Below are 23,652 nucleotides of genomic sequence, written 5' to 3'. Positions count from 1 at the left end.
TGGTATAATAATACAGAACAATATAATCTCTAAAACCAGGACAGTAAATAAAGAGGAACACTCTGAAAGCAGGGAAATTGGGAATTCCAGAAAGGAAACAATCAGGGCCAGCTAACACCTCCCAACAAAGGATTTCCCCAGGCATGAAGCAGACAGGCTTTGAAGCTACAAGGCCATTAAATGCTAACCAAGGCAGCTAATTGCAGCATTCATACCTGCCACACCGAGACTATTAATTGCTATTCAAACTGGCCAACCAAGGATTCCACAAGGTAGAAAGCAGCTAGGCTTGCAAGCAGCAAGGCTATTCAGTGTTTTTCAACCTGGCCAACCAAGATTTCCCCTAGGTGAAAAACCCCCAGGCTTTGAAGCCACGAGGCTACTCAGTCCCATTCAACCTGACCTAGCAAGGATGCCCTATGTAGAAAGCGGTCAGGCTTTTAAGCTGCAAGACTATTCAGTGCAATTCAATCTGGCCAAACAATGATTCCCCTACAAAGGAAGTAGCCATGCTTCAAAGCAGTTCTTTGATTGAAGGTGCTACTCCAGCTCGCCAAACAGGGATTCCAATAGTTATAACACAGCCAGGCATTGAAGCTGCAAAGCTATTCAGTGCAATTCGGCCAGACCAACAAAGGATTAACCTTGGTAGAAGGTGGCCAGGCTTTGAAGCAGTGATACAACTCTGTACTATTGAAGCTGACCAACCAAAGATTCCCCTAGGTAGCAAGCAGCCAGGCTTTGAAGCAGTGAGGCTATTAGTTGCAATTCTAGCAGCCCAAAAAACCATTCCCCTAGAACGCAAGTATCCAGCCTTCCTAGCAGCAAGACTATTCCATTGCATTCCAGCTCACCAAACAAGGATTCACATAAGAAGAAAATGGCCAGGCTTTGAGGCTGCAAGGCTATTCACTGCTATTCCACCTGGCCAACAAAGGATTCCCATAAGCCACAGCAACACGTGGCCGGGCAAAGCTAGTATAGTATAAAACCTGACAACTGGAAAGTTTGCATAAGAACCACTAACAGAATGGGCCAGCTCTACAGTGTGGCATTTTGTTTCACATCTCTGAGGTTCATAAGACACGTGAGTCCTCTCTTTGGGTTTTCCTAGCTTCACAACAAAACAGTATTTTTGAGAAGTTGCTTTTCAGATTACAGCTCTTGTAACACCCAATTAGTGAAAACTTTTCCTGTTTCTTTACAATCAGTAAATAGTAACAACTATTTTAATCCCATGCATTGCTGCTGTAATGCAAAAAGTAATCACATAACCAAGCAGGCTCTTCAGTTTTGCCCTTCTCTTTTCCGTTCTGAAGATTGTGTAGTCACCCCATTCTGTTAGTGTCAAATTCATGCAGCTGGATACGACTTTAATTACCCTGGAAGTTGTAACTTTGGTCTTTAGCCTTCATTATCAAAGAGCACTGGTATCTTGCTTTCCAGAAGGCCAAATCAGACACAGACAGGTTGAAGGTAAAAACAGAGGTTTTATTCTTGATGGCCAAAGAGGATGTCAGTGGATAAAGCACTCCAAAGTAGTGATATATAGAACATTGTGAACACAGAGCATTTTTATTTCATTTGACACCTATTCAAGAAACCCGCTCAGAAACTGTCCAGCCAGGATCCACACCATGATTGACCCAGAACTCCATGCAATGACATTGCTGGTTGGTTCTTTTGTGGTGGCAGGAAATTTAATAAACTGTCATTGGAGCATATGAAGCATCAATCTGTTTATCGATACACCTCTGAGAGGGGCACAATCGGAAAGGAATGTGATGTGGCATTGGGACTCATGTTAAGCTTAATGGTTTGATTCTGGTGGAAACAATGGGGTTAGTTGAAAGTATACAATGGGTCCTTGAAGAAAATGGCCATTTTAATGGGCGAGGCTGACATGGGGCATGGCAAATGGATCATTTCCACAGATAGCCCCGATCTTATCAAGGAAAGCAGGAAATGGACCCAGAAACTCTGATGTCAGTTCATTGTGTGCTTCCCTCACGTCTCCTAGTTCATTGTGAGGAGATTGTGGAAACTGAAGGAAGACGTTCGGGTGCCCTCAGACAGCATCCTAGAGGCAATTAATTCATAACTAAAGGTTACCAAAGGACAAAGCTCCCAATGGAGCCGCACCTCATATTTATATTTCATAATTAACATTGATTTGGTACCTATAGGAAATGAGCTCCACATTTGGGTCTTTTCAAACTGATAAGGATGATATAGCCTAACTTGAGTGTGTTTGAACCCTATAGGTTTTAATGAGAGAGAATTATATATAGACCAAATGTCCCCAATTAAATAGACAGGATAGAGCAGTATCTATCTATCTATGTGTGAATTACACAATACTGTCTGAATTGCTGTGAGAGGTTATATATGCGTGCTAACCATAAAGATGCAAATCGTACAAGATGTAGAGGGCTAGGAAAAGAGCATCCTTGTGAATGTTGGGATTTGCATAAATCTACCATCAAATGAACAGCAAGGCCTATCTTGGGTGGTTCACACTCCCTGACACATGGAATCCAGCTATATTTATCCTGGCAAAAGAACTCTGTCAAGTGCTCTGTACTGTTGATAAGGTGGTGGTGCTGACAACAGTGGAAGAACAAGGGGAGGAGCTGGAGGGGGGCTTGCCAGTGGTATTTCTTTGGCCGGGGTGGGGGTCTTGGGAGTCATTCAGCCTCTTTGCACTCCCAGTAACTTCCTGGCTTTTCACCTCTCAAGCCGACCTTAAGATGCCGGAACCAGCAAAGAAACCAGGTAAGGAGCACGACTAGAGATGGAGAGAATAAATGTATCTTCCCTATTTTCAGAGCACAACTGCTAGGTGGAGCAGCTTTCCTCATGCCACAGCGAAACCAGATGCCTTAGTAATGGGGATACCCAGACGGGAGGGATAAACAGGTGGTTTTCTTTTGAAGTAAGTGCATAGGAGCTTAATTCAAGGGTAATTAAATTAAGGAGGATTAGGTTATTAAAGAAAAACCACATGGCAACCATATGCATATATCCTAGTAAGGGAGAAAGTGCAAATGTTTTGTTTTCTACCTATTTCTTTCCTCTTCTCATCACCATCTCAGAAACCTTCTGAGTAGAAATGGGGCTTGCATTGTGTCTTTTCCCTCCTTTATGGTCATCCAGGAGAAATGTAAGTTTACAGTGGAATGAGAAAATGAGGCATTTGAGAGTTAGATATCTCTCACTAAGATTAGTCCATGTAGGCATCCATAAATAGTAAATTTATCTCCTTCCTTTCCTTTGAAAGAGAATATGAGGACATGGTGTATTTTGTCACCAGGAAAGTCACTTGATATTTTACCTTACTGAAGGGATGCTGTGGTTTAGAGAAGGAAGAAAAATTTTAAGGCTGTAATTCTTTGCGTCTCATTTTAATCGCCTACAGCTGTAAAATAGAATTCTTCAGGATTTCTCTAAATAGCAACAGCTGTCTTTTTGTAAGCTGTATGCCTACATTATCTGCCATGTTCTGTAATTATTAGCTAATTTGGTTCATTGCTGTGTTTTGAATGTTATGTATAAACAATTAACCAATATATGCCAAAATATGAGGTTAATAAAAGGCCTCTTATCTATTATCAACTACATGGAGGAGACTACTCATCCAATTTCTGCTGACTGAAGAAATGGATTTTCTTTTCTGTAGTACTGCTGCATATTGTAGCATACATCATTCAGTGACTTACAGGTTTTTCCCCCATGCCCTCTTTCCATGGGAGGCAACTTGAGTATCTGGTTTGCTTTTCTAACCACTGACTTCTTACCACTGCCTTACCACAGTGTTATGTGTTTGAAAGATGCCTGTAAAAACATAATACAGATCCATACAAATGTTTCATGTATAAGCAAGAGAAATGTGCGTGTGCACATGTCTAAAATGCTATACACATATAATAACTATAATATAGCTATAATATAATGTAATAACTATAGGGAGCTTTTGTTTAGAACAACAATCACAACAGATATCTGAAAGGGACCCTAAACAAACCAGGACTTATTTTATGGATTATGTGATGTCAAAATCAGTGTTATACTGAGTGACACAACCTGGAAGACACAACCCCAACTCTGAGATATTTGTGACTGTAGACTACACATGACGGGAAAGTCACATATGTTGCATTCAAATGTTTCATGACCTTTAGCAGTAAATGCTTCAGTGCATTTTGAACTTCTTTTGTTTTGCTTGTTCTTTGAAATGGAGAATTATAGTTGCTAGTTAATCCCATTTTAGTAGAGCAAAGTTTCAAAGTAACAGGCTGCAACTAACATTGTCTATAAGGAAGTACTTTTATGGGTAAATTGGATAATGCTTTTGCAAAACAATGAATTGGCTGATAAGATTATTACTTTCTTTAATATATTGTTTACTAGACATTTGCTGAATGGAAGGAGGGACGGGGTTTCAAGTCATTTCAAAGCTCTTGGCAAGTCTCCAATTTTTAAAGTAAATATTTGGTTAAAAATACAGCAATAATGTTAAATAAACTCAAGTTACTAGTCCTGCCTAGAGTAGACTCAATGGGAACTTGGAAGATCAATTTCCATGGATTGACTAATCATTGGGGTTCAGACCAAATATGGGAATTATATGACTCTCTAAATTTTGTTAGGCTGCGAATTTCCTCAGCTTTAAGAAATACATTCAATAAGGAGAAATACTGGACGTTACACACTAACAATATCTGGACAGCTACAACATTCTCATTGCCATTTCAGGGCAGGGCATTAGAAATGCATTAGTAGCAAATGATAACTATTGTGTCACCAGGAAAGTGTGTGTGTGTGTGTGGGGGGGGGGGTATTATCTAATGTGTTACAGTAGAGTCTCGCTTATCCAACACTCGCTTAGCCAACGTTCTGGATTATCCAAAACATTTTTGTAGTCAATGTTTTCAATATATCGTGATATTTTGGTGCTAAATTCATAAATACAGTAATTACTACATAGCATTACTGCATATTGAACTACTTTTTCTGCCAAATTTGTTGCCTAACATGATGTTTTGGTTCTTCATTTGTAAAATCATAACCTAATTTGATGTTTAATAGGCTTTTCCTTAATGCCTCCTTATTATCCAACATATTCGCTTATCCAACATTCTGCCGGCCCGTTTATGTTGGATGAGACTCTACTGTATTTAAAAATACACACAAACATGTTCCACATTTTGTAATACAGTTAATATTATTTCACCATTGCTGGAAGGCGTAGTCCACCTGAGTCCCATTTCTTCCAGTCCTCTTCACTCATTCCTGCTTTCCCTTCACCAGTATATTAACAAATATAGTAATTTAATTCAGTAACAACTTAGGCAAAATTCTTAGTAGAGAATGTTGCCCTCTGCCTTCCAGTTGTTAAAGAATCCCATCTTAATCCAGAAAATATTCAGTGAAATGACTCTCCTGGTCCCACTGTCCACAAATGCCTTAGAGAATTTGGGGGCTCATATACAGTGTTCGCTCACTTCTCGCAGGGGTTGCGTTCCAGGACCACCTGCAATAAGTGAAAATCTGCAAAGTAGGGACACTATATTTATTTTAATATTTATACATTATTTTAGTCGTTATACACTATTTTAAGTCTTTATCAGCCAATCGTGTGTTGATAAATCGCCTCCTCCTCCTGTTGCCGCTTGGGCTCCTTTTCTCTCCCTTTGGCTTCTCCTTCCTCCCTTCCTTAGACTGTAAATTGTAAATTTTTATGATTTATAATATTCTTTTAGAGTTTATTGAAAAACTGTGAAACAGTGAATCTGCGAAAAGTGAACTGCGAAGTAGTGAAGGAACACTGTACACTGACCATTTAATGCAGCTTCAAGCCAACTCAAAACTGCGGCAGTCATAAAATGCACACTGCCAATGTGCCCTGCAATGCGCATTAAAGGGAATGCAGCACATATAAAGAGAGCTGCCGGTGGCACAGCGGGTTAAACCACTGAGCTGCTGAACTTGCTGACCGAAAGGTTGCTGGTTTAAATCTGGGGAGCGGAGTGACCTCCTGCTGTTAGCCTCAACTTCTGCCAGCGTAGCAGTTTGAAAACATGCAAATGTGAGTAGATCAATAGGTACTGCTCTGGAGGGAAGCTCAATGCAGTCATGCCAGTCACATGACCTTAGAGGTGTCTACAGACAATGCCGGCTCTTCGGCTTAGAAATGGAGATGAGCACCAACTCCCAGAATCGGACACAACTAAACTTAATGTCAGGGTAAAACCTTTACCTTTACCTAGCACTTATAAAAAGGTGCAGGAATGTCTGAAAACAAACCCTATAATGAATGCACTGCAGCAGACCAAATATCCCAGATCCAAAGCAAAATTGGCTCAACAAGATATGGAGTGCATTATAGAACTGGGGCTGCCAAAATGGCCTTGAAGCTACAGGGCCATTAAATGCTAATCAAGGTGATTAATTACAACATCCACACCTGCCTCCCAACAAACAAGAGCTCTTTCTCCCATCCTGGACATTATTCCACAGACAAATAAACCCCACTTGCCTTGCTTCCAACAGATGGCAGCGGGCTCCGGAAGGCCCAGCGCGGGCTCCAGAAGGCCCGCCTGGCCCACCAGAAGGGCTGACGCAGGCTCCGGAAGGCCCGCCCGGCCCACCGGAAGGGCCGACGTGGGCTTCCGGAGCCTGCACTGGGCCTTCCGGAGCCCGCATCGGGCACTCTGGAGCCCGCGACGGCCCTTCCGGTAGGCCGGGTGGGCCGAAGAAGGAGGCGGGGGGGGGGTGGCATCATCCTCCCAGGGGCCTCACTGCGCCCCCGGAATGATTTCACCACAAGCAACCGCTTAAATGGCCTCGCCCGTGGACCGCCTCTGTGCCCAGAGGAAAGTCTCTTACATACAATGCACATAATTATATTGGATACAGCTGTAGGTCAGGTTATCAAACACATAGATCTGGATCCAGGCATTGATCAACTTGCATGTATATCAATGAGCCATGTAATCTGGTATGTCCAAAGTATGATAACCTCATTTTAGTCATGTTGGCCTCTTGTGAAAATTCAAGGCTAATTATCTCCAGGGTCCATTTATTTATGTTTTGGTTTTTAATCAGAATCAGGATGTCCAATTTACCATGTATGGAATGCTTTGAATACGCAGAAAATTTTAGGCTTAATTATATATTTTATGTGTTTCAAATGACATTTCGGAACAGTTACGGTTTCAAAATAGGGGTTCCAGAAGGTGTTTATCCCAAATACAGTATTATGGGACTCGTCAATCACTAGATGTTAGACTAGCTGCTGTGAATGGGGTTTCAGTTCCAAGAAATATATATTTCATGATTGCAGTACAGGGGGAATGAAAGTGATAGCTGTGGTATTTATATATTTTTTTCACCAGATCAGTTACATCCCCTTTTAAGAACTGAAACATGAAATGAAACATAGTTAGGTATTCAGACCAGAATTTTTAGCTAGGTTTTCTAAATTCAGTTAATTTTCTCTTTGAATAACTTGGAGAATATAATCCCACGGTAAAACTCCAAGATATCCTTAAAGCATGCTTTCATTTGCAAAACTGGAAACAGTAAAGAAGAAGAAGAAGACGCCGACGCCGACGCCGACGATATAAATGCAATTATTTTATGCATTATTGTACCAGTGAGACAACAGATGTATAGGACCATTATAAATACAAGGTTATAAAGTAAGCTGGTGCATGTGAATGGAAGCTTTACTGCCAGACTTTTACTCATGTTACTGGAATTTACAGCCTCAGCTGCTGAAAGAGAAGAAGAATGTAAGATAGCGAGACTTAACAACTTGAGATTAAGGAGTAGCTAAGCCTGTAAGTGCACAAAGTGCCTTTGCCCCTTTCCACCAAAGGAATTTGCAGTAACTTTATATAGTTGCAGGGCAAAACATTTGCAAGCTCTCGCTCAATTTGGAGCTTCCAAGTGCACAAGTCAAACCTGTTGCCAATTATTATACTGATGAGAGAATAACTGTTAAATAAACATTATCAATTTAAACGTAGAAAGCCGCTGTCTTTTCCCTATTGGATCTGAGTTACATGGACTAGATAAGAAGAAATCCATGGGAAGTACTACATATACATCCCAAGATTCTCTGCCTAAAAATGAGATTCACATATATATTGAATGGTCCTCTCTTTTTTTTAAAGTAATTTGTATTTGGGAAAAAAAACTAACACAAAATCTATAAACAAACATTAAAAAACGAGAATACAAACCATCCAACAAAATAAGATTTGTAAAAAATAGTAGAAATCCATTTTCCTAATATAAAAATTAAATGCAAATGTGAAATGCCGAATCTAAGGGCTTTATATTCTCTTTCTAATTATTTTATTCCCTCAATTTTCCATGTCCATTAAAAGAAAAGAAAAAGTCTGTTTCCCTCATAAGAACACTCTTCTAGTTTAAAAAAACAATAGTGAAGGTTTGACCCTAGCTTTACTGAAGAAACATGATAAATAAATAAATGGTCCTCTCTTCAAATTATTTTAATACCAATTGTTTCCAGTAGAAAATACGTTTTCATATCACAGTGAATCGAAATGGCTTCGAATTACAGGAAAGGAGGTTCCACTTGAACATTAGGAGGAACTTTCTAACGGTGAGAGCTGTTCAGCAGTGGAACTTTCTGCCCCAAAGTATGGTGGAGGCTCCTTCTTTGGTGGCTGGATGGCCATCTGTCAGGGTGCTTTGAATGTGATTTTTTTGTTTCTTGGCAGGGGATTGGACTGGATGACCCATGAGATCTCTTCCAACTCTATGATTCCATGAAACACAGAGGTGTGCTGGGAACAGTAGTTAAATTATGGGAGCCTCCACCTTCATGGTTAGATTTTAAAGGGGACTGGAGACTATTGAAGGAGTTCTTTGTATATTTAACTAAGCAATCTCATGCACATTTTCTTCCATTATTCAAGTAGTGTGTGAAGACTGGATTTTTGTTCTCGCAGCCCCCTACTGGGCCACGGCCCACAGATGAGAACCACTGCTTTAAACAAAGTAAAACTAGAGAGTTACCAAGACTGGAAGCTTCAAGGAGCTTTCAAGAGGAGAGGGGGACTCCCCCTCAAAAGCTCTGTTGCATCATTTTGAGGCACAATTGGAGTGCTTTGAATCCTCCAGTCTTGGTAATTCTCTAATTTTACTGTTTAAGGGCAGAAAAGGGGGCCAGTGGCCATGGCCTCTGTGCTGACGCTGGTTTGGCATGAGAAGGAATGTAGCCGCCCACCACCTCCAAAAAATAATTGGGTTTGGGGCCACTATGTGGTTCAAATCCTGAGAAAAACTAGTATTCCAGTTTCTCTCAGAATTTATTCTTGTGTGGAAGGACGCAAAATCAGCAGTCTTAGTAGGCCCACTATGATATTTCGGTGAAGTAAGTCTTGGCAATGTAGAACCCAATGCAAAATCCACCTAACTCTCTAAGTGCAAAGTTTTTTAAAAAATTCTTGATCTAGGGTGGAATGAGACTTTGCTTCTTGTTTCAAAATTGATCGCAAAGCAAAATAATTTTGGGTTGCTGTGAATCTTCCTGGCTGTATGGCTATGTTCCAGAAGCATTCTCTGCTGACGTTTCACCCACATCTATGGCAGGCATCCTCAGAGGTTGTGAAGTCAGGGTACTTTGTGTTTTGTTTGTAGGCAATCTTGGCCCTGAGCTGAACATCAGAGTTCTGTTGATGCTCTTAGTTGGCCATTAATCCCTAGATACTGATGGGGAATTATGCCTCTCCGTTGATTGTCTTTGATCTTGTTTTGACAGCTGTTGGTGCTATCATGCAGAGGCAATATTGCAATTCCAGTCCCCTGGCAAATTCATATGACTGGTGTTGAATCATTCTGCTCTTATCTGGCAAGGAGATACATGAAGGTTATCTTGTACAGTAGAATCTCGCTTATCCAACATAAACAGGCCGCCAGATTGTTGGATAAGCGAATATGTTGGATAATAAGGAGGGATTAAGGAAAAGCCTATTAAACGTCAAATTACATTATGATTTTACAAATTAAGCACCAAAACATCATGTTTCACAACAAGTCTGCCACTTGTTTGGGATTGTGGCTACACTTGTGTTGTTGTTGGGTGTGTTGGCCCGCTGAGCGTTGCTGCCTAGATAAATAGTTGTGGATCCGGGTGGGAGGCAGACTGCGTTGGATAATACAGAATGCTGGATAAATAAAGGTTGGATAAACAAGATTCTACTGTATTCAAACTTTATTCCCATAGGATGCATATTACCAGGCAGATTGTGCAGAAATTTTGAGTAAAATGGTAGTAGTGATGAGGCCATCCATCTTTCTTCCTCCAGCATTCATGCTCATAACACAGCGGCTGCTTCAGCCATCTGAAACCAAATTCAAGATGGAGGAAATGCAGTTTCAGACAGGAAGCTTAGAGCCAAGTTGTCATGGATCAGGCTTCCTCCTGCTGTGCAAACCTCACATCTTTTGTTTGCATGTTGATTAGTTTGTGTATGGTTTTAAACTGGGATTTGTTAGATTCAGATGAAGTAAATTATTAATGTGTTCCATAACTAATGAGTCAGTACTCTACATACGGTTCACATTGAGGACACTATGACATGGAAGGGAAAAAAACAACAGCCCATTTCCTTAAGGAAAAGATCTGATTGAAATCATTTTACCAATACTTTTCATGGCTCCTCCACAATGACATGATGGCAACAGTCCTGGACAGCAATGGCTTCCAAAGTGACCCACTTAAGGTGGAATCAGATGTCAAACAGGGATGTGTTATTGCCTCAACCTTATTCTCCATCTTCATCACTATAATACTTCATCTTGTTGATGGGAAGCTTCCCACCAGAGTGGAAATCATCTGTCAGACAGATGGCAAGCTATTTAACCTCAGCAGACTGAAAGCCAAAACCAAGGTCACAACAACATCTGTTACAGAACTCCAATATGCTGATGATAACGTAGTCTGTGCGCATTCAGACGAAGACCTACAAGCCACTCTAAACACCTTTGCAGAAGCAAAACGTGGACGGTCTACAGATGTCACACTCAACTCCTGGAATGATTCCATCAGCATTGCCTCTGAAAAATCCTGCAAATCCCTTGGGAAGCCAGGCGGACAAATGTCAGCGTGCTGGAAGAAGCAAAGACCACCAGCATTGAAGTGATGCTCCTTCGCCATCAACTCCACTGGACTGCCCATGTTGTCTGAATGCCCAATCACCGTCTCCCAAAGCAGTTGCTATACTCCCAACTCAAGAACAGGAAACGTAATGTTGGTGGACAGGAAAAGAGATTTAAAGATGGGCTTAAAACCAGCCTTCAAAACTGTGGCATAAACACTGAGAATTGGGAAGCCCTGATCCTTGAACACTCTAACTGGAGGTCAGCTGTGACCAGCAGTGCTGCAGAATTTGAAGAGTCATGAATGGAGGGCTTAAGATAGAAACATGCCAAGCGGAAGGTGTGTCAAGCCAACCCTGATCAGGACAGCCTTCCACCTGGAAAGGGATGCCCTCACTGCGGAAGAACAGGCGGGTCAAGAATAGGGCTCTACATCACCTACGCATCTACAATCAAGACAGTACACTTGGAGGTCCATCATCCTTGGGCTACGAGAGATCGCCTAAGATTTGGTTTATATTATTTTCTTGTGAGTGTGATTTAAGGCACTAAGTAGCCAAGGGAATCAGAAACCTGGTGGCTATGACCCAATTTGGGAAAACCACAAGTTTATGTTTCTCCACTCCTTTGCTAGAAACTGCTGTAGCTTCACAGAGTTCAGCTCTCTGCAGACTGACCTCAGCGTGGTTTGTGCCAACACAGCAGAGATTTTTTTTTTGTAAGGAAGGCATTTTGGCATACAATTTAGCAATAGCAAATTCAAATGGGTACTCCTCAGGAAGAACTTTCTGTTTCAAGAGGATTCATTCTCTGAATCATTTTGCAAGATTCAACCTTACTGGTGAAAATATTGCCACATAAATGGAATAATTGTGAAATTTAGAATAAGTCCCACAGAAAGGAATTTAATGCACAAGTCTGAAGGAGAAATGGGCTTGTATGTGTGTGTATAATTTAGTAAAGCTCACAAGTCATTTCTTCAAAGCCCCTGATGCTATATACAAAAAGATCTAACATGAGATTTAGATGGGAGCAATAGTAGATAACTTCTAGTTTGGATTATGTGATTAACTTCAAATAAATGTTAAAAAGATTAAAAGAAAGTATGCTGTATCAACTCATGTATAAGGAGAAATTTTAGATAAAATATCAGCCCCAAAACTGGGATCAACTTATTTATGGGCCAGCGTAAATACTGTATCTGCATAGTGTTGTCGAAGGCTTCCATGACCAGAATCACTGGGTTGCTGTGAGTTTTCCGGGCTGTATGGCCATATTCCAGAAGCATTCTCTCCTGACATTTCGCCACCATCTATGGAAGGCATCCTCAGAGGTTGTGAGGTCTATTGGAAACAAGGTAAGGGAGGTTTATATATCTGTGGAAGGTCCAGGGTGGGAGAAAGAAGTCTTGTGAATGCTGTAATTAATCACCTTGATTAGCATTTGGTGGCCAGAAAGGAGGAAACTATGAAAATGAACAAAATCTGACTACCGGTATTAAAAAAAACTCTAAAATCAGGACAGTAAATAAAAAAACAACATTCTGAAAACAGGGGAATTCCAGACATGAAACAATCAGGGCCAGCTAACACCTCCCAACAAAGGATTCCCCCAGGCAGGAAGCAGCCAGGCCTTGAAGCTGGAAGGCCATTAAATGCTAGTCAAGGTGATTGATTACAACATCCACACTTGCCTCTAACAGACAAGAGGTTTTTCTCCCAACCTGGTCCTTCCACAGATATATAAGCCTCCCTTGCCTAGTTTCCAATATACCTCACAACCTCTGAGAGTGCCTGCCATAGATGTGGGTAAAACGTCAGGACAGAATGCTTCTGGAACATGGCCATACAATCTGGAAAACTCACAACAACCCACTGTACCTACATTCTTAACCAAAAAAGTCACCATCATGTTCTCTGTGAAAAGTGATAAAAAAGCAAGAGCTTAATATGTCCTGAGAAAACCTAAAAGAAATACTGACTATACCTCTGCCACGGCTTTGTTCTTGGCCTTTCTGGATACATGAGCAGGAAAATTACCCTTGGCTTATCCATGGGTCATATCAAAAAAATAACTTTGCCCCCCCCCCCCCCAAAAAAAACCTTGTTTTCTAACACAAATGTATATATAGTAAATAGAAAACTTCCCTATATGCAGAATAGAAACCCACCTTCTTGTGAATGGTTTGAAGGCCAACAATAGTTCTTGCCAGTGACAAATCCAGCAAAGCTGCCATTTAAAGTTGGAACTCTACAGGATGCATTGTTGGCAAGTAATTAACATATTTATGGATAGTTTTGTAGCTAACCGGATGAGTGACAACAACTGGGCTTCTATAAAAACTGTTTCTCTCAATCTTTTTATCCCCAATGCTATGGGGAGAGGAGCCAAGTTGTGGATGCTTCTCCTGGGTTCGCCTGCTGCACTGGCTTGACTCCCAAGTGGGCTGTATCGGAGCCATTTTTAGAAACTTGTTCGGTTTTGCTGTCAGGGTTTGCTACCTAGAGAATCTATTTGTTTTGAGAGGCTATTAACAGCCCGTGGTTCACTGCAACACAACACCAAACACCCGTTTAACTTTTTAATCTTCTTGTAATCCTACATCTCTTTTTTACAACCCCATTTTAGCAAGCATGAAGCCAGAGACTAACTAAAGTCATATACAATATAATACCTTGCAATTTATTTACAATTGATTTAAAACAAAATAAAACAAAACACTATTTTTTAAAATTCTTTTGTTGTTGTTGTTGAACTGTTAGACTAGTGGTTTTATCATTGTGACATGGTTTTTGTATTTAAAAAAATTATAATTGTGTTCTAACTTGAAAAGACTTTGCTGTTAAAGGTGGCATGTAACAGTTAGAAATAAAGAATTATTTTAAAATTTTTAATGTCAGAGGATTTTAATCTTATTATGAAGGGAAAAAACATCCTTGATGCAAATTATAGCTCTAAGAGAGCATTCAATAACTAAGGATGGAAACAGCTTATACATTTTTAGGAGAGTTGAAGCAAGGGTATATCAGGTGGGGTCATAGGTTCATTTAAATATAGATCTGAGGGCGCTTCCAGACAATCCAGAAATCTGTGCCAAAGTGGGTTTTAAAAACTCGCTTTAGTGCGCATTACTGTCCCCACTTTCATCCAAAAACCCAGGCTTTCCTGGAGGGTGGCTACATGCCATCCTGATTACAATGCCCCCCCCCCCCCAAAAAAAAATTCCCCCATAAAGTAAGGAAAAAAAAACACTGCTGTGAGGAGGAATGTTATGGCAGCCAAGTGTCTTTTTTTTTCTTTTTTAGGGGGAAATTTTGGGTTTGGGGAGGGGGTGGGTGCTGTCTTGGTTTTTCGGATTCCTAGAGCCCGAAAAACCAAGATGGCTGTGTGGATTGAGCAACAGGAATCATATGACACGGTCTTCAGGTCCAATATGGGGTTCACACTTGGTAAGACCAGGATCTTATCATAAGATTCAGATCTTATCAGGTATTTAATTAATTTGGTTTTATCGGAGACATTTGGATTCCTCCAGAAAAACGGAGATAGGTTCTGCTTTTTGGGCCTGTCTGGATGGACCCTGGGAAAGGAATTAAAGGAATTAAAAGTTGTTTTGAAGGGAAAATAGCTTTTAATTGTTATTTATGAATGCCTATGTTATTTTAAATTGTATTAAGTTGATATCTGTTTATTGTTTGTTACTGTTTTGTATTTTTGCTATATTGTTTTTTATTTGTTACTTTTTGTAAGCTGCCCTGAGTCCCTTTGGGGAGATGGGGGTGGGGTATAAATAAAATTTATTATTGTTATTGTTGTTGTTGATATTATTATTATTATTATTATTATTATTATTATTATTATTATTATTATTATTATTATGATAGAGCAGGCATGGGCAAACTAAGGCCCGGGGGCCAGATGTGACCCCCTGGGTGCTTATCTCAGGCCCTCCATATTTTCCTTCTCCTCTTGCCATAAGGACATGGTGGCTCACCACATCCTTATGCCAAAAAGATGAAGGAGGAAGGCACGCAGCAGCAGAGAGCCCTCTGGAGTGCTCTCAGCCACTGCCTGTCTCGCCCTCCTCCCAGCATAATGCCAAGAGGACAGTCCAAGGATCGGGGCAGTCACTGCGTGTCTTGCCTTTCGCTCAGCATAAGGATGGGGTGAGCAACTCCATTTTTATGCCAGGAGAACAAGCTGAGGATGACCTCTGCCCTTTCCTGACCCCCCCCCCACCTACCTGGGTGGGCCCACAATGCGGCCCCATGGCAAAAAAGTTTGCCCATGCCTGTGTTAGAGAATGCCTTTGCTGGGATATGGCCTCTAGTTGTTAATTCCAGGAGAATATTTGGGTCTATTTTTCATGAATCATTTGACATTTGTTTAAATGATTGTCTATAATCACTTACACTGAAAGGACACTGCATAATCCCTTCTATTTTATAAAACTGTTTTGTTTAATAATATGAAGAATAGTCTTATAGCTAGAGAGGACAGGTTCTATTTCTCATCAAGATATGACTTCTTGGTCCTATAGAAAAGAGTCTGTAACAGTCCCATAAGTGAACTTATTTATTGTAAATAAACAAATACATTTACTTTACATTTATATTCGTATTTTCACTTATAAATGATTTTCAGGGTGGCTAAGAATAATGAAACACAAGATAAACATACAAAATGAGAATTTATATGCATAATCAAAATTATCGAGATACACATACATATATTCAATAATCAGAAAGCTCCCATTAAGTAGATGTACTTTGGGAGATAAGTGAACTTAAAAGCCATAAGCCTATGACAAAAACTATTGGCAGAAGAATATCAGATGTGGCAGAGACCAATGCTTCCGAAAAAGGCTTGTTCCAATGAAGGAGAACAGAGGAAAAATCCTCTCCAAAGTAGGCTCATAATGAAAGAAGGCTGCCTTTCAAATAACCTCATCCCACATCATGTGGGGCTTCAAAGCTCATGACAAGCACATTTAATTATTCCTGGAAAAGGATTGATAGCTGCCAGTGAAGTATTGTAATGAGAAAGTTAATTGCTGCTTATCAATAGTCAGGTGGCAGCATTCTGAACTCGTTGAAGCTTCTGACACATTCCAAAAGCAATTCCGTGAGAGGCATGTTTTATGATATTTCAAATGAGATGTACATGGAACCTGTGATGCTATGGCCTGATCTGACATTTCCAGGTATGGAAAAGAGTTGCTAAAGTTTAGGAGATGTTGCCATCCACCTACCATCTCGAGAAATTCAGTTTCCATGGGATTAGTAAATTTAAAGAGAGAGATGTGGAAGCCACATATTCCATAATTCCAGCTCACCCCAGTGGCTCAAAAGGAGGCTCAAAAGCATCAAAAAGGTTCAGGAGAACAGACAGACTTGCACCCTCAGCCATCCATCCCACATCCACCAGGACAAGCAAAGTTGTTTGTTTATTTATTTATTTATTTATTTATTTATTTACAGTATTTATATTCCGCCCTTCTCACCCCGAAGGGGACTCAGGGTGGATTACATTATACACACATAGGGCAAACATTCAATGCCCATGAACACATCAAACAGAAACAGACAGACGCAGAGGCAATTTAACCTTCTCCTGAGGGGATGTTCGATTCTGGTCACAGGGGGGAGCAGCTGCTTCATCATCCACTCTGACAGCACTTCCTCATTCCAAGTCGTAAATTAGTTAAACTTGCCTCCCCACTTTTATAAGTGGTACCTTATCTCCTACTTGATAGATGCAACTATCTTTCGGGTTGCTAGGCCAGCAATGAGCAGGGGCTATTTTTTATTTTTAATTGACGGGTGCTCACCCCGCCACGGGCTGGCCTCGAACTCATGACCTCATGGTCACAATGATTTATTGCAGCAGGCTGCTCAACAGCCTGCGCCACAGCCTGGCCCCATTCCTACTCCAGACCCCTTTGGACTGGAATGGTCCAATGAATCATAACCTGCAACAACAGAAACATGTAGAGTTGAGAAGTCACCACATTTGCTGTGCTGAAAATTGAAAAGTTCACTCCTGTACATTGACTCTTATGTAATTGCTGCTTCTACCCCTCAATGGATTGTCACCTTGTCATGGTGAGGGGGCTTGCGTGTTCCAATGAACCTACGGGCACAACCACCGGAGTCATGTACTCCCAGGAGTGGCCACAGGGGAGGATCCAGACCAAGAACAATCCGAAGACTCAAAGACCTCAACGGCGGAGCAGGCGGAGGATAACATGGTACATGTTACAACGGCTGTGAAGGCGGAAGAAGGCTACAACAGACTGGGAAGCCACTGTAGTTCTGTAATCACACTACTGCTGGAACCTCACTCTGTGAAGACTGTGTGTTGACCGGCCGTGCACCAACCTCTACACATTAAAAAAAATCATGCACAGGCATCTTCCAAGAAAAATTACTGGAAGACCATCATTCTCGAACTACGAGGAATCACCTAAAAAGAAATTGCTGCTTCACTTAGCTGTTCAAAATGCCAAGAATAATATAGTTGAAGACATTTGGAAGCAATTGCAGTAGGCCCTCCACTTTCATGGGAATTAGGAGTGCAGGGCGTCCATAAAAGTGGGAAAAGGGCAAATAAAATACGCCTTTGTAACCCAAGTCAATACCTGTTTTCCATGAGAAGTTGACCATAGATTCGCTCAGGAGGACATAAAAATTTCTAGAAACAACAAATTAATCAAATCCACAAGTAATGAACTCTTCAAAAGTTAACCCCATAAATGTGGAAGTCCTACTGCATATTTATGTCTGTGTTATTATCTCATTTCTAGCAGAGAGTAAAGGCTTGGCTAATGGCTGTTAACTGTACTAGTCTCTAAAGCAGGGATGGGAATCATATGGAGTGTCAAGTAGATTTAATTTTATTATATCCTGCCTTTCTACCAGCATGTAACCTGGAAGCTTAAAGTATGAATTAAAGCAAAGTACAAATGTTAAAAAAATGATGATTAAGAAGTTTAAAAAATTAATATAATATATGATATGGACTTATTAACATTTCTGGTCAGAACACACAGAGGAAAACCAATTAAGCGCACAGACTGGACATCTTATGAAGAATATAAGAAATCAACTTGAAGATTCAATGTAAAGATGAACTTACAGGATTTGGAACTGATAGACTAAGATACAAATCCACCCAGAGAGAATTGGGAAAAGAGAATAACAGTGAATAATTAAACCGAGGTGCTGAGAATGGAAGATCGACAACTACCCCCTAACTTTCCCATCCCCCCTCTTCCTCCCTATTCTATTCCTCTATCCCCCTCATTGCCTCTTCCCCTTTTTTCCGTGTTTTTTCTCTCCTTTACCTTCCCCCTATCTATGTTTCTTTTAAGATAACTGTATATAAAACCCTTCAATATATATATATATATATATATATATATATATATATATATATATGAAGTTTAAAAAATTAAATACATTATTATATTGAAATATCAGGCTTTAACACAGTTCAAAATCATTTTAAAATATGGCAATAACAATGTAACTTCAACAAACTCACTGAAACTCATAAATAATCCTTTCTTCGCAGTAAATTAGTCATTTTTTCAGTCTTGTTACCAAACAATATGACTTCTTGTTTTTGTGTCAGCTTCGGCATTCATCAAAAAACCAAAGACAGCAGAAGCGATAGCAGGAGGTGTCGCTGTTTTTGAGGCAGAGACTGAGAAGACAGGTATCAAGGTGAAGTGGCAGCGAAATGGCTTAGAAATTACAGCAAGTGAGAAATATGTCATCAAGTCGGAGGGGAACAAACATTCACTGACCATTAATGATGTTGGAAAAGAGGATGATGTGACATATGCTGTCATTGCTGGAAGTTCCAAGGTCAAATTTGAACTCAAAGTTAAAGAAGCAGGTAAATGGAGTTTAACATATGTGTAAGTGTTGCCTTGTGTAGTCACCAGGATATGAAAAGTGTAATATTTCAATTACTATCTTTGATGAAAAGTATTTAAGAAATCAGTCAAAGAGTTAATGGGGTTCTCATTACATCTGGGAAGCCACCTTTTTAGACATAAGAATCTAACTTGTGATAATCTTGTTTTAATTGCATACTCAGATATTGTAAATATTATTTTATTGGCATATAACTCCCAGCATCCCCCAAACCTGCATGGTCACTGGCCATAGAATCATAGCATCATAGAGTTGGAAGAGACCTCCTGGGCCATACACTCCAACCCCCTGCCAAGAAGCAGGAAAATTGCATCCCCGACAGATGGCCATCCAGCCTCTGCTTAAAAGCATCCAAAGAAGAGCCTCCACCACACTCTGGGTCAGAGAGTTCCACTTTTGAACAACTCTCACAGTGAGGAAGTTCTTCCTAATGTTCAGGTGGAATGTCCTTTCCTGTAGTTTGACGCTGTTATTTCACGTCCTAGTCTCCAGGACAGCAGAAAACAAGCTTGCTCCCTCCTCCCTATGACTTCACCTCACATATTTATACATGGCTATCATGTCTCTTCGCACTTTTCTCTTCTGCAGGCTAAATATGCCCAGCTCTTTAAGCCGCTCCTCATAAGGCTTGTTCTTCAGACCCTTGATCATTTGAGTCACCCTCCTCTGGACACTTTCCAGTTTGTCAAAATCTCCCTTCAATTGCAGTGCCCAGAATTGTAGTATTCCAGGTGTGATCTGACCAAGGCAGAATAGAGGGGTAGCATGATTTCCCTGGTGGCTGGGAATTTCTGGAAGGTTTAGTTGTAATAAATACTCTAACCAGACTCTAGGCATGAACTGATTATGGATCCAACATTTTTTTTCGGTGGATCAAAAGGTTCTCCCATCATTGAGAGACTTTTTACTGAGAAGAGCTTCACGTTGGCTAAATGAGAAAGGTTGTGATCTTTTTCTATATGAATGCGGGAAATGGGGGTCTCAACAAGGAAAGCAGAAACTCTCTGTAATATTGAGACAGCTGGTGCCAGGATCTGTAAAGTGAGGGAAAGATCAGCGAAAATTGCAATCCTCCCTTCTTCCCGGCTTGTGAAAGACAATTTCCAACCTTGAGCTCGCTGTTATATTTTCATCTTTCTGGCCTTTTAAAGAAACATTTTTAAACTGTAGAAAAAATGCAAAGCAAGGCTAGTCTTGATTTGTTGCCAGGTCTGAACTTTCTCTTCTGCCGATCACAGAATCTTGAATATAACATTAGAGGCCATTTAAAATAGGCTGGGCTTTAGCACAGCAGGTTAATCATCAAGCTGCAACAAATCTTGCCAACCGGAAGATTGACAGTTTGAAGCCCAAGTCAGGGTGAGCTCCTTACCTTTAGCCCAGCTTTTGCCTACCTAGCAGTTAAAAAACAAATGTAAGTAGATAAATAGGAACCGCATTAAAGCGGTATTTAGGCTTGGCATTTCAATCGGAAAAAAGAGGAAGTTTCCGAACAAAGAAAGCTCTTTGGCAGGGAAATGGAGTGACAGCACCCCTCCGGTGGCCAGAACCAAGCACAGCCTCCAAAGATGCCAAAAGATGGGAAAGCCTGTATATACCTACCTATATCTGTTTTCTGTCTCATCATTGTTATAATTGGCATTGAATGTTTGCCGTATATGTGTTTTGAGATCTGCCCTGAGTCCCCTTCAGGGTGAGAAGGGCAGAATATAAATAATGAAAATATATAATAAATAAAATTACACATTTTCCACTCTTCATTTTATCAAAGAGTCTCACATTTTTTGCTAAAATACTGAGCCTTTCCATAACTTTGTTTGCATTCCCTTCCTTCCTAGAAAAGATGGAAGAGGTCCCACCTCCTGAAGCACCTTCTGAACCAGTTGTCTCAAGTGTATCTGCAGAAGGAGAGCCTGCGCCTACAGATGGGAGCAAGGACCCAGAATGTAAATATATAGATATACACATAAATAGATATAGTACTGGGAGTATCCCTCTTTAGTAAAAAAAAAATAACCCAAACATTAATACACTGTGTTCTCCATTCACTTGTGGGCCCTCATCTTTGATGGTGCAGCTTGATTTGAGGGAGGCCAGGTAGCTCATCTAGACATCTTCTAAGCTTCTGTCAACAGATGTCTAAACAGCTTTGACCAGACCAGCCAAGAATGGGGCTTTCCTGGTGGACTATTGGGAGAATATTCTCCCCCTGACCTTGTCTCTGATCATCCTCCTGTCATGCCACATCCTCATTATGATGCAAAACTTCTTCCCTACTTTCCCACCCAACTATGTTCAATTGGATTTATGTTTCTGAACTGTCAGTGGGCCACGTAGTCCTTTTTTGTGGAGTGCTGATTTATTACTGTTATTCATGGATTTACAAAGTGGGCTGTATTGACTGATGGATAGACTGAAATGTTTATGTCCCACTTTGTATTTGAGGCAGCATAAAATTAAATTGGTTTGGAGCAATCAATAACAGTAACAACAATTCTGAACAACTAAAAATATAGTAAGTCATTTACAACCATAGCATTAAGGTAAATTGAATCCCAAGGTGCATCTACACTACAGAATCAATGCATCTTAATACCACTTTAACTGCCATGGCTCAACGCTATACAGTCATAGGAGCTGTATTTTTACAAGGTCTTTACACTTCTCTGTCAAAGATTCTGGTCTGTCACGAAACTACAAATTAAAGATTCCATAGCATTGAGTCATGTCAGTTAAAGTGCATTAATTCTACAGTGTAGATGCACCATTTTGAACTTCTGTTCATCCCTCCTCACTTCCCTTCCTTGATTCAAAAATTCTATTTTTAAAGAGCAAACCCTCTGATATGAAGACAGGTGTTTATTTCTCTTACATATGGTTTCCTATGGTGTTTAGCTTGCAATATTGGGCATTTACAATAAGTTAAACCCACAAATGTGAGGGCCAACTTTAATTGTGTGAGAAGGGTGGTTAGCAAGTGATAGTTAATAGGGGAATGAGACTGTTTAATGTCACTTTTGAAAACTAAACCTAAAACTAAATCTAAAACTCACATAAAAACTCCCTGATACACAGTGGTTGATACAACTTGTGGGGTAGACAACATGGAATGTATATTGAGCTAGTTTGTAAATTATGTCATGATCCATTATACATTATGGAACCGATGGTACAATGTAAAGGTGTTGTTTTTAAAGAAACACCAATATTTAATTACAGCTTTTCTCTCTTAGCCCTTCTTACAGAAACCCAGGAAAAGGCGCCTGTGGATCCAATTGGCATCTTTGTGTCTCGGCCACAGGATGGAGAAGTGACTGCGGGTAAGAGCATAATATTGCAAAAAAAAAAAAAAAAAAAAAAAAAGATGCTTCTGCTATCTGTAGCCATTCCCAAGTGGAGGGCTGCCCACTAAGTCAGAAGACACCATCTGCAATTCTTCTGCTTAATGGCTTGTCCATGGTAAGAAGAATGCTGGAAAGAAGTAATAAAGAGACAGGAACGATGAGAGTATTAATGCAGTGGTATACAAAAATCAGAGATCTTGTAAAGATAGTAGATGACACGTGATAAAAGGTTTTTCAGGAACCACTCTGTGTCTTTCACCCATACTATGTCTATTGGTTTAATGGGATGTTGTGCGTTGAAAAATGCATTCACCTTAATGTGTTTCCTTCTCAAGGTGGAAACATTACATTCACTGCTGTAGTAGCAGGTGAAAGCCTGTTAAAGAAACCTTCTGTGAAATGGTTCAAAGGAAAGTGGATGGACCTGGCAAGCAAAGTAGGAAAGCACCTCCAGCTTCATGAGACCTATGATCGAAATAACAAGGTACAACTGGCACACCAAAGGCTTCACTCTGCATTTTTATTTATTTATTTGCTTGTTTGCTGTTTTAAGAGTATTCCCTTAGGGACGAAGAAGTCCATAATTGCACATAGTTACTACTGACCATTCCTCTTCTGCTACAAAGTTCTTATTGGAAGCTGCTTATTAAACTAGACAAAAAACATTAACTACTTTCCCTTTATCGCTTCAGGTCAAGTTGCTGAGTACAAAAGAAGAGAATATTTTTCTTTCTAATAATGTGTGTCTTAGCTCTCTGAGCTATCAAAGCATTGAGTGTAGGAATATGAAAAATTCTGTCCTGATTCAGTTGTATTTCTCCAGATATCCCCTGTATTCTGGGAGTGTGTCTCTATTAGTTCTACTGGATCTCTCAGCAGCTTTCGATACCATTGGCCATGGTATCCTTCTGGACCATCTCATTGGGATGATACTGGGAGGCACTATCTTACAGTGGCTCCGGTTCTTCCTGGAAGGCTGTACCCAGAAGATGGTTCTGGGGGACTCCTGTTCAAATCCCTGGCCGTTGACCTGTGAGCTTCCTCAAGGTTCCATTTTGTCTTCCATGCTGTTTAATATATACATGAAACCACTGGAAGAGTGAACCAAGATGTCAACTGGAGTGAGGAGTGGAGTTGAATCTCTGGGAATCCACTGCCACTAGACCTCAACAATCTCCCTGCCTGAGCTAGCTGGGGTGGTCTCAGGCCTGGTGCTGGAGTCCCAATGG

At 40.4% G+C, this 23,652-nt stretch overlaps 1 protein-coding gene across 1 annotated transcript in view; it reads left to right on the top strand.

Moving 5' to 3' along the window:
• The first annotated feature begins 2,664 nt into the window (after positions 1-2,664).
• mybpc3 (myosin binding protein C3) overlaps positions 2,665-23,652 on the top strand; it is a 104,947-nt gene continuing 83,959 nt past the window's right edge. Inside the window, exons 1-5 of the mRNA XM_008105214.3 lie at positions 2,665-2,775; positions 18,772-19,038; positions 20,918-21,025; positions 22,313-22,399; positions 22,759-22,907. Of these exons, the coding sequence (XP_008103421.2) occupies positions 2,751-2,775; positions 18,772-19,038; positions 20,918-21,025; positions 22,313-22,399; positions 22,759-22,907 (636 nt within the window). The 5' untranslated portion in view covers positions 2,665-2,750. The remainder of the gene's footprint in view (positions 2,776-18,771; positions 19,039-20,917; positions 21,026-22,312; positions 22,400-22,758; positions 22,908-23,652) is intronic.

Source organism: Anolis carolinensis, chromosome 1 (assembly GCF_035594765.1).
Source record: "Anolis carolinensis isolate JA03-04 chromosome 1, rAnoCar3.1.pri, whole genome shotgun sequence".
Taxonomy (NCBI): Eukaryota; Metazoa; Chordata; class Lepidosauria; order Squamata; family Dactyloidae; genus Anolis; species Anolis carolinensis.
Note: the sequence above shows the minus strand (reverse complement) of the source record. Positions and strands in the feature narration are given on the sequence as shown.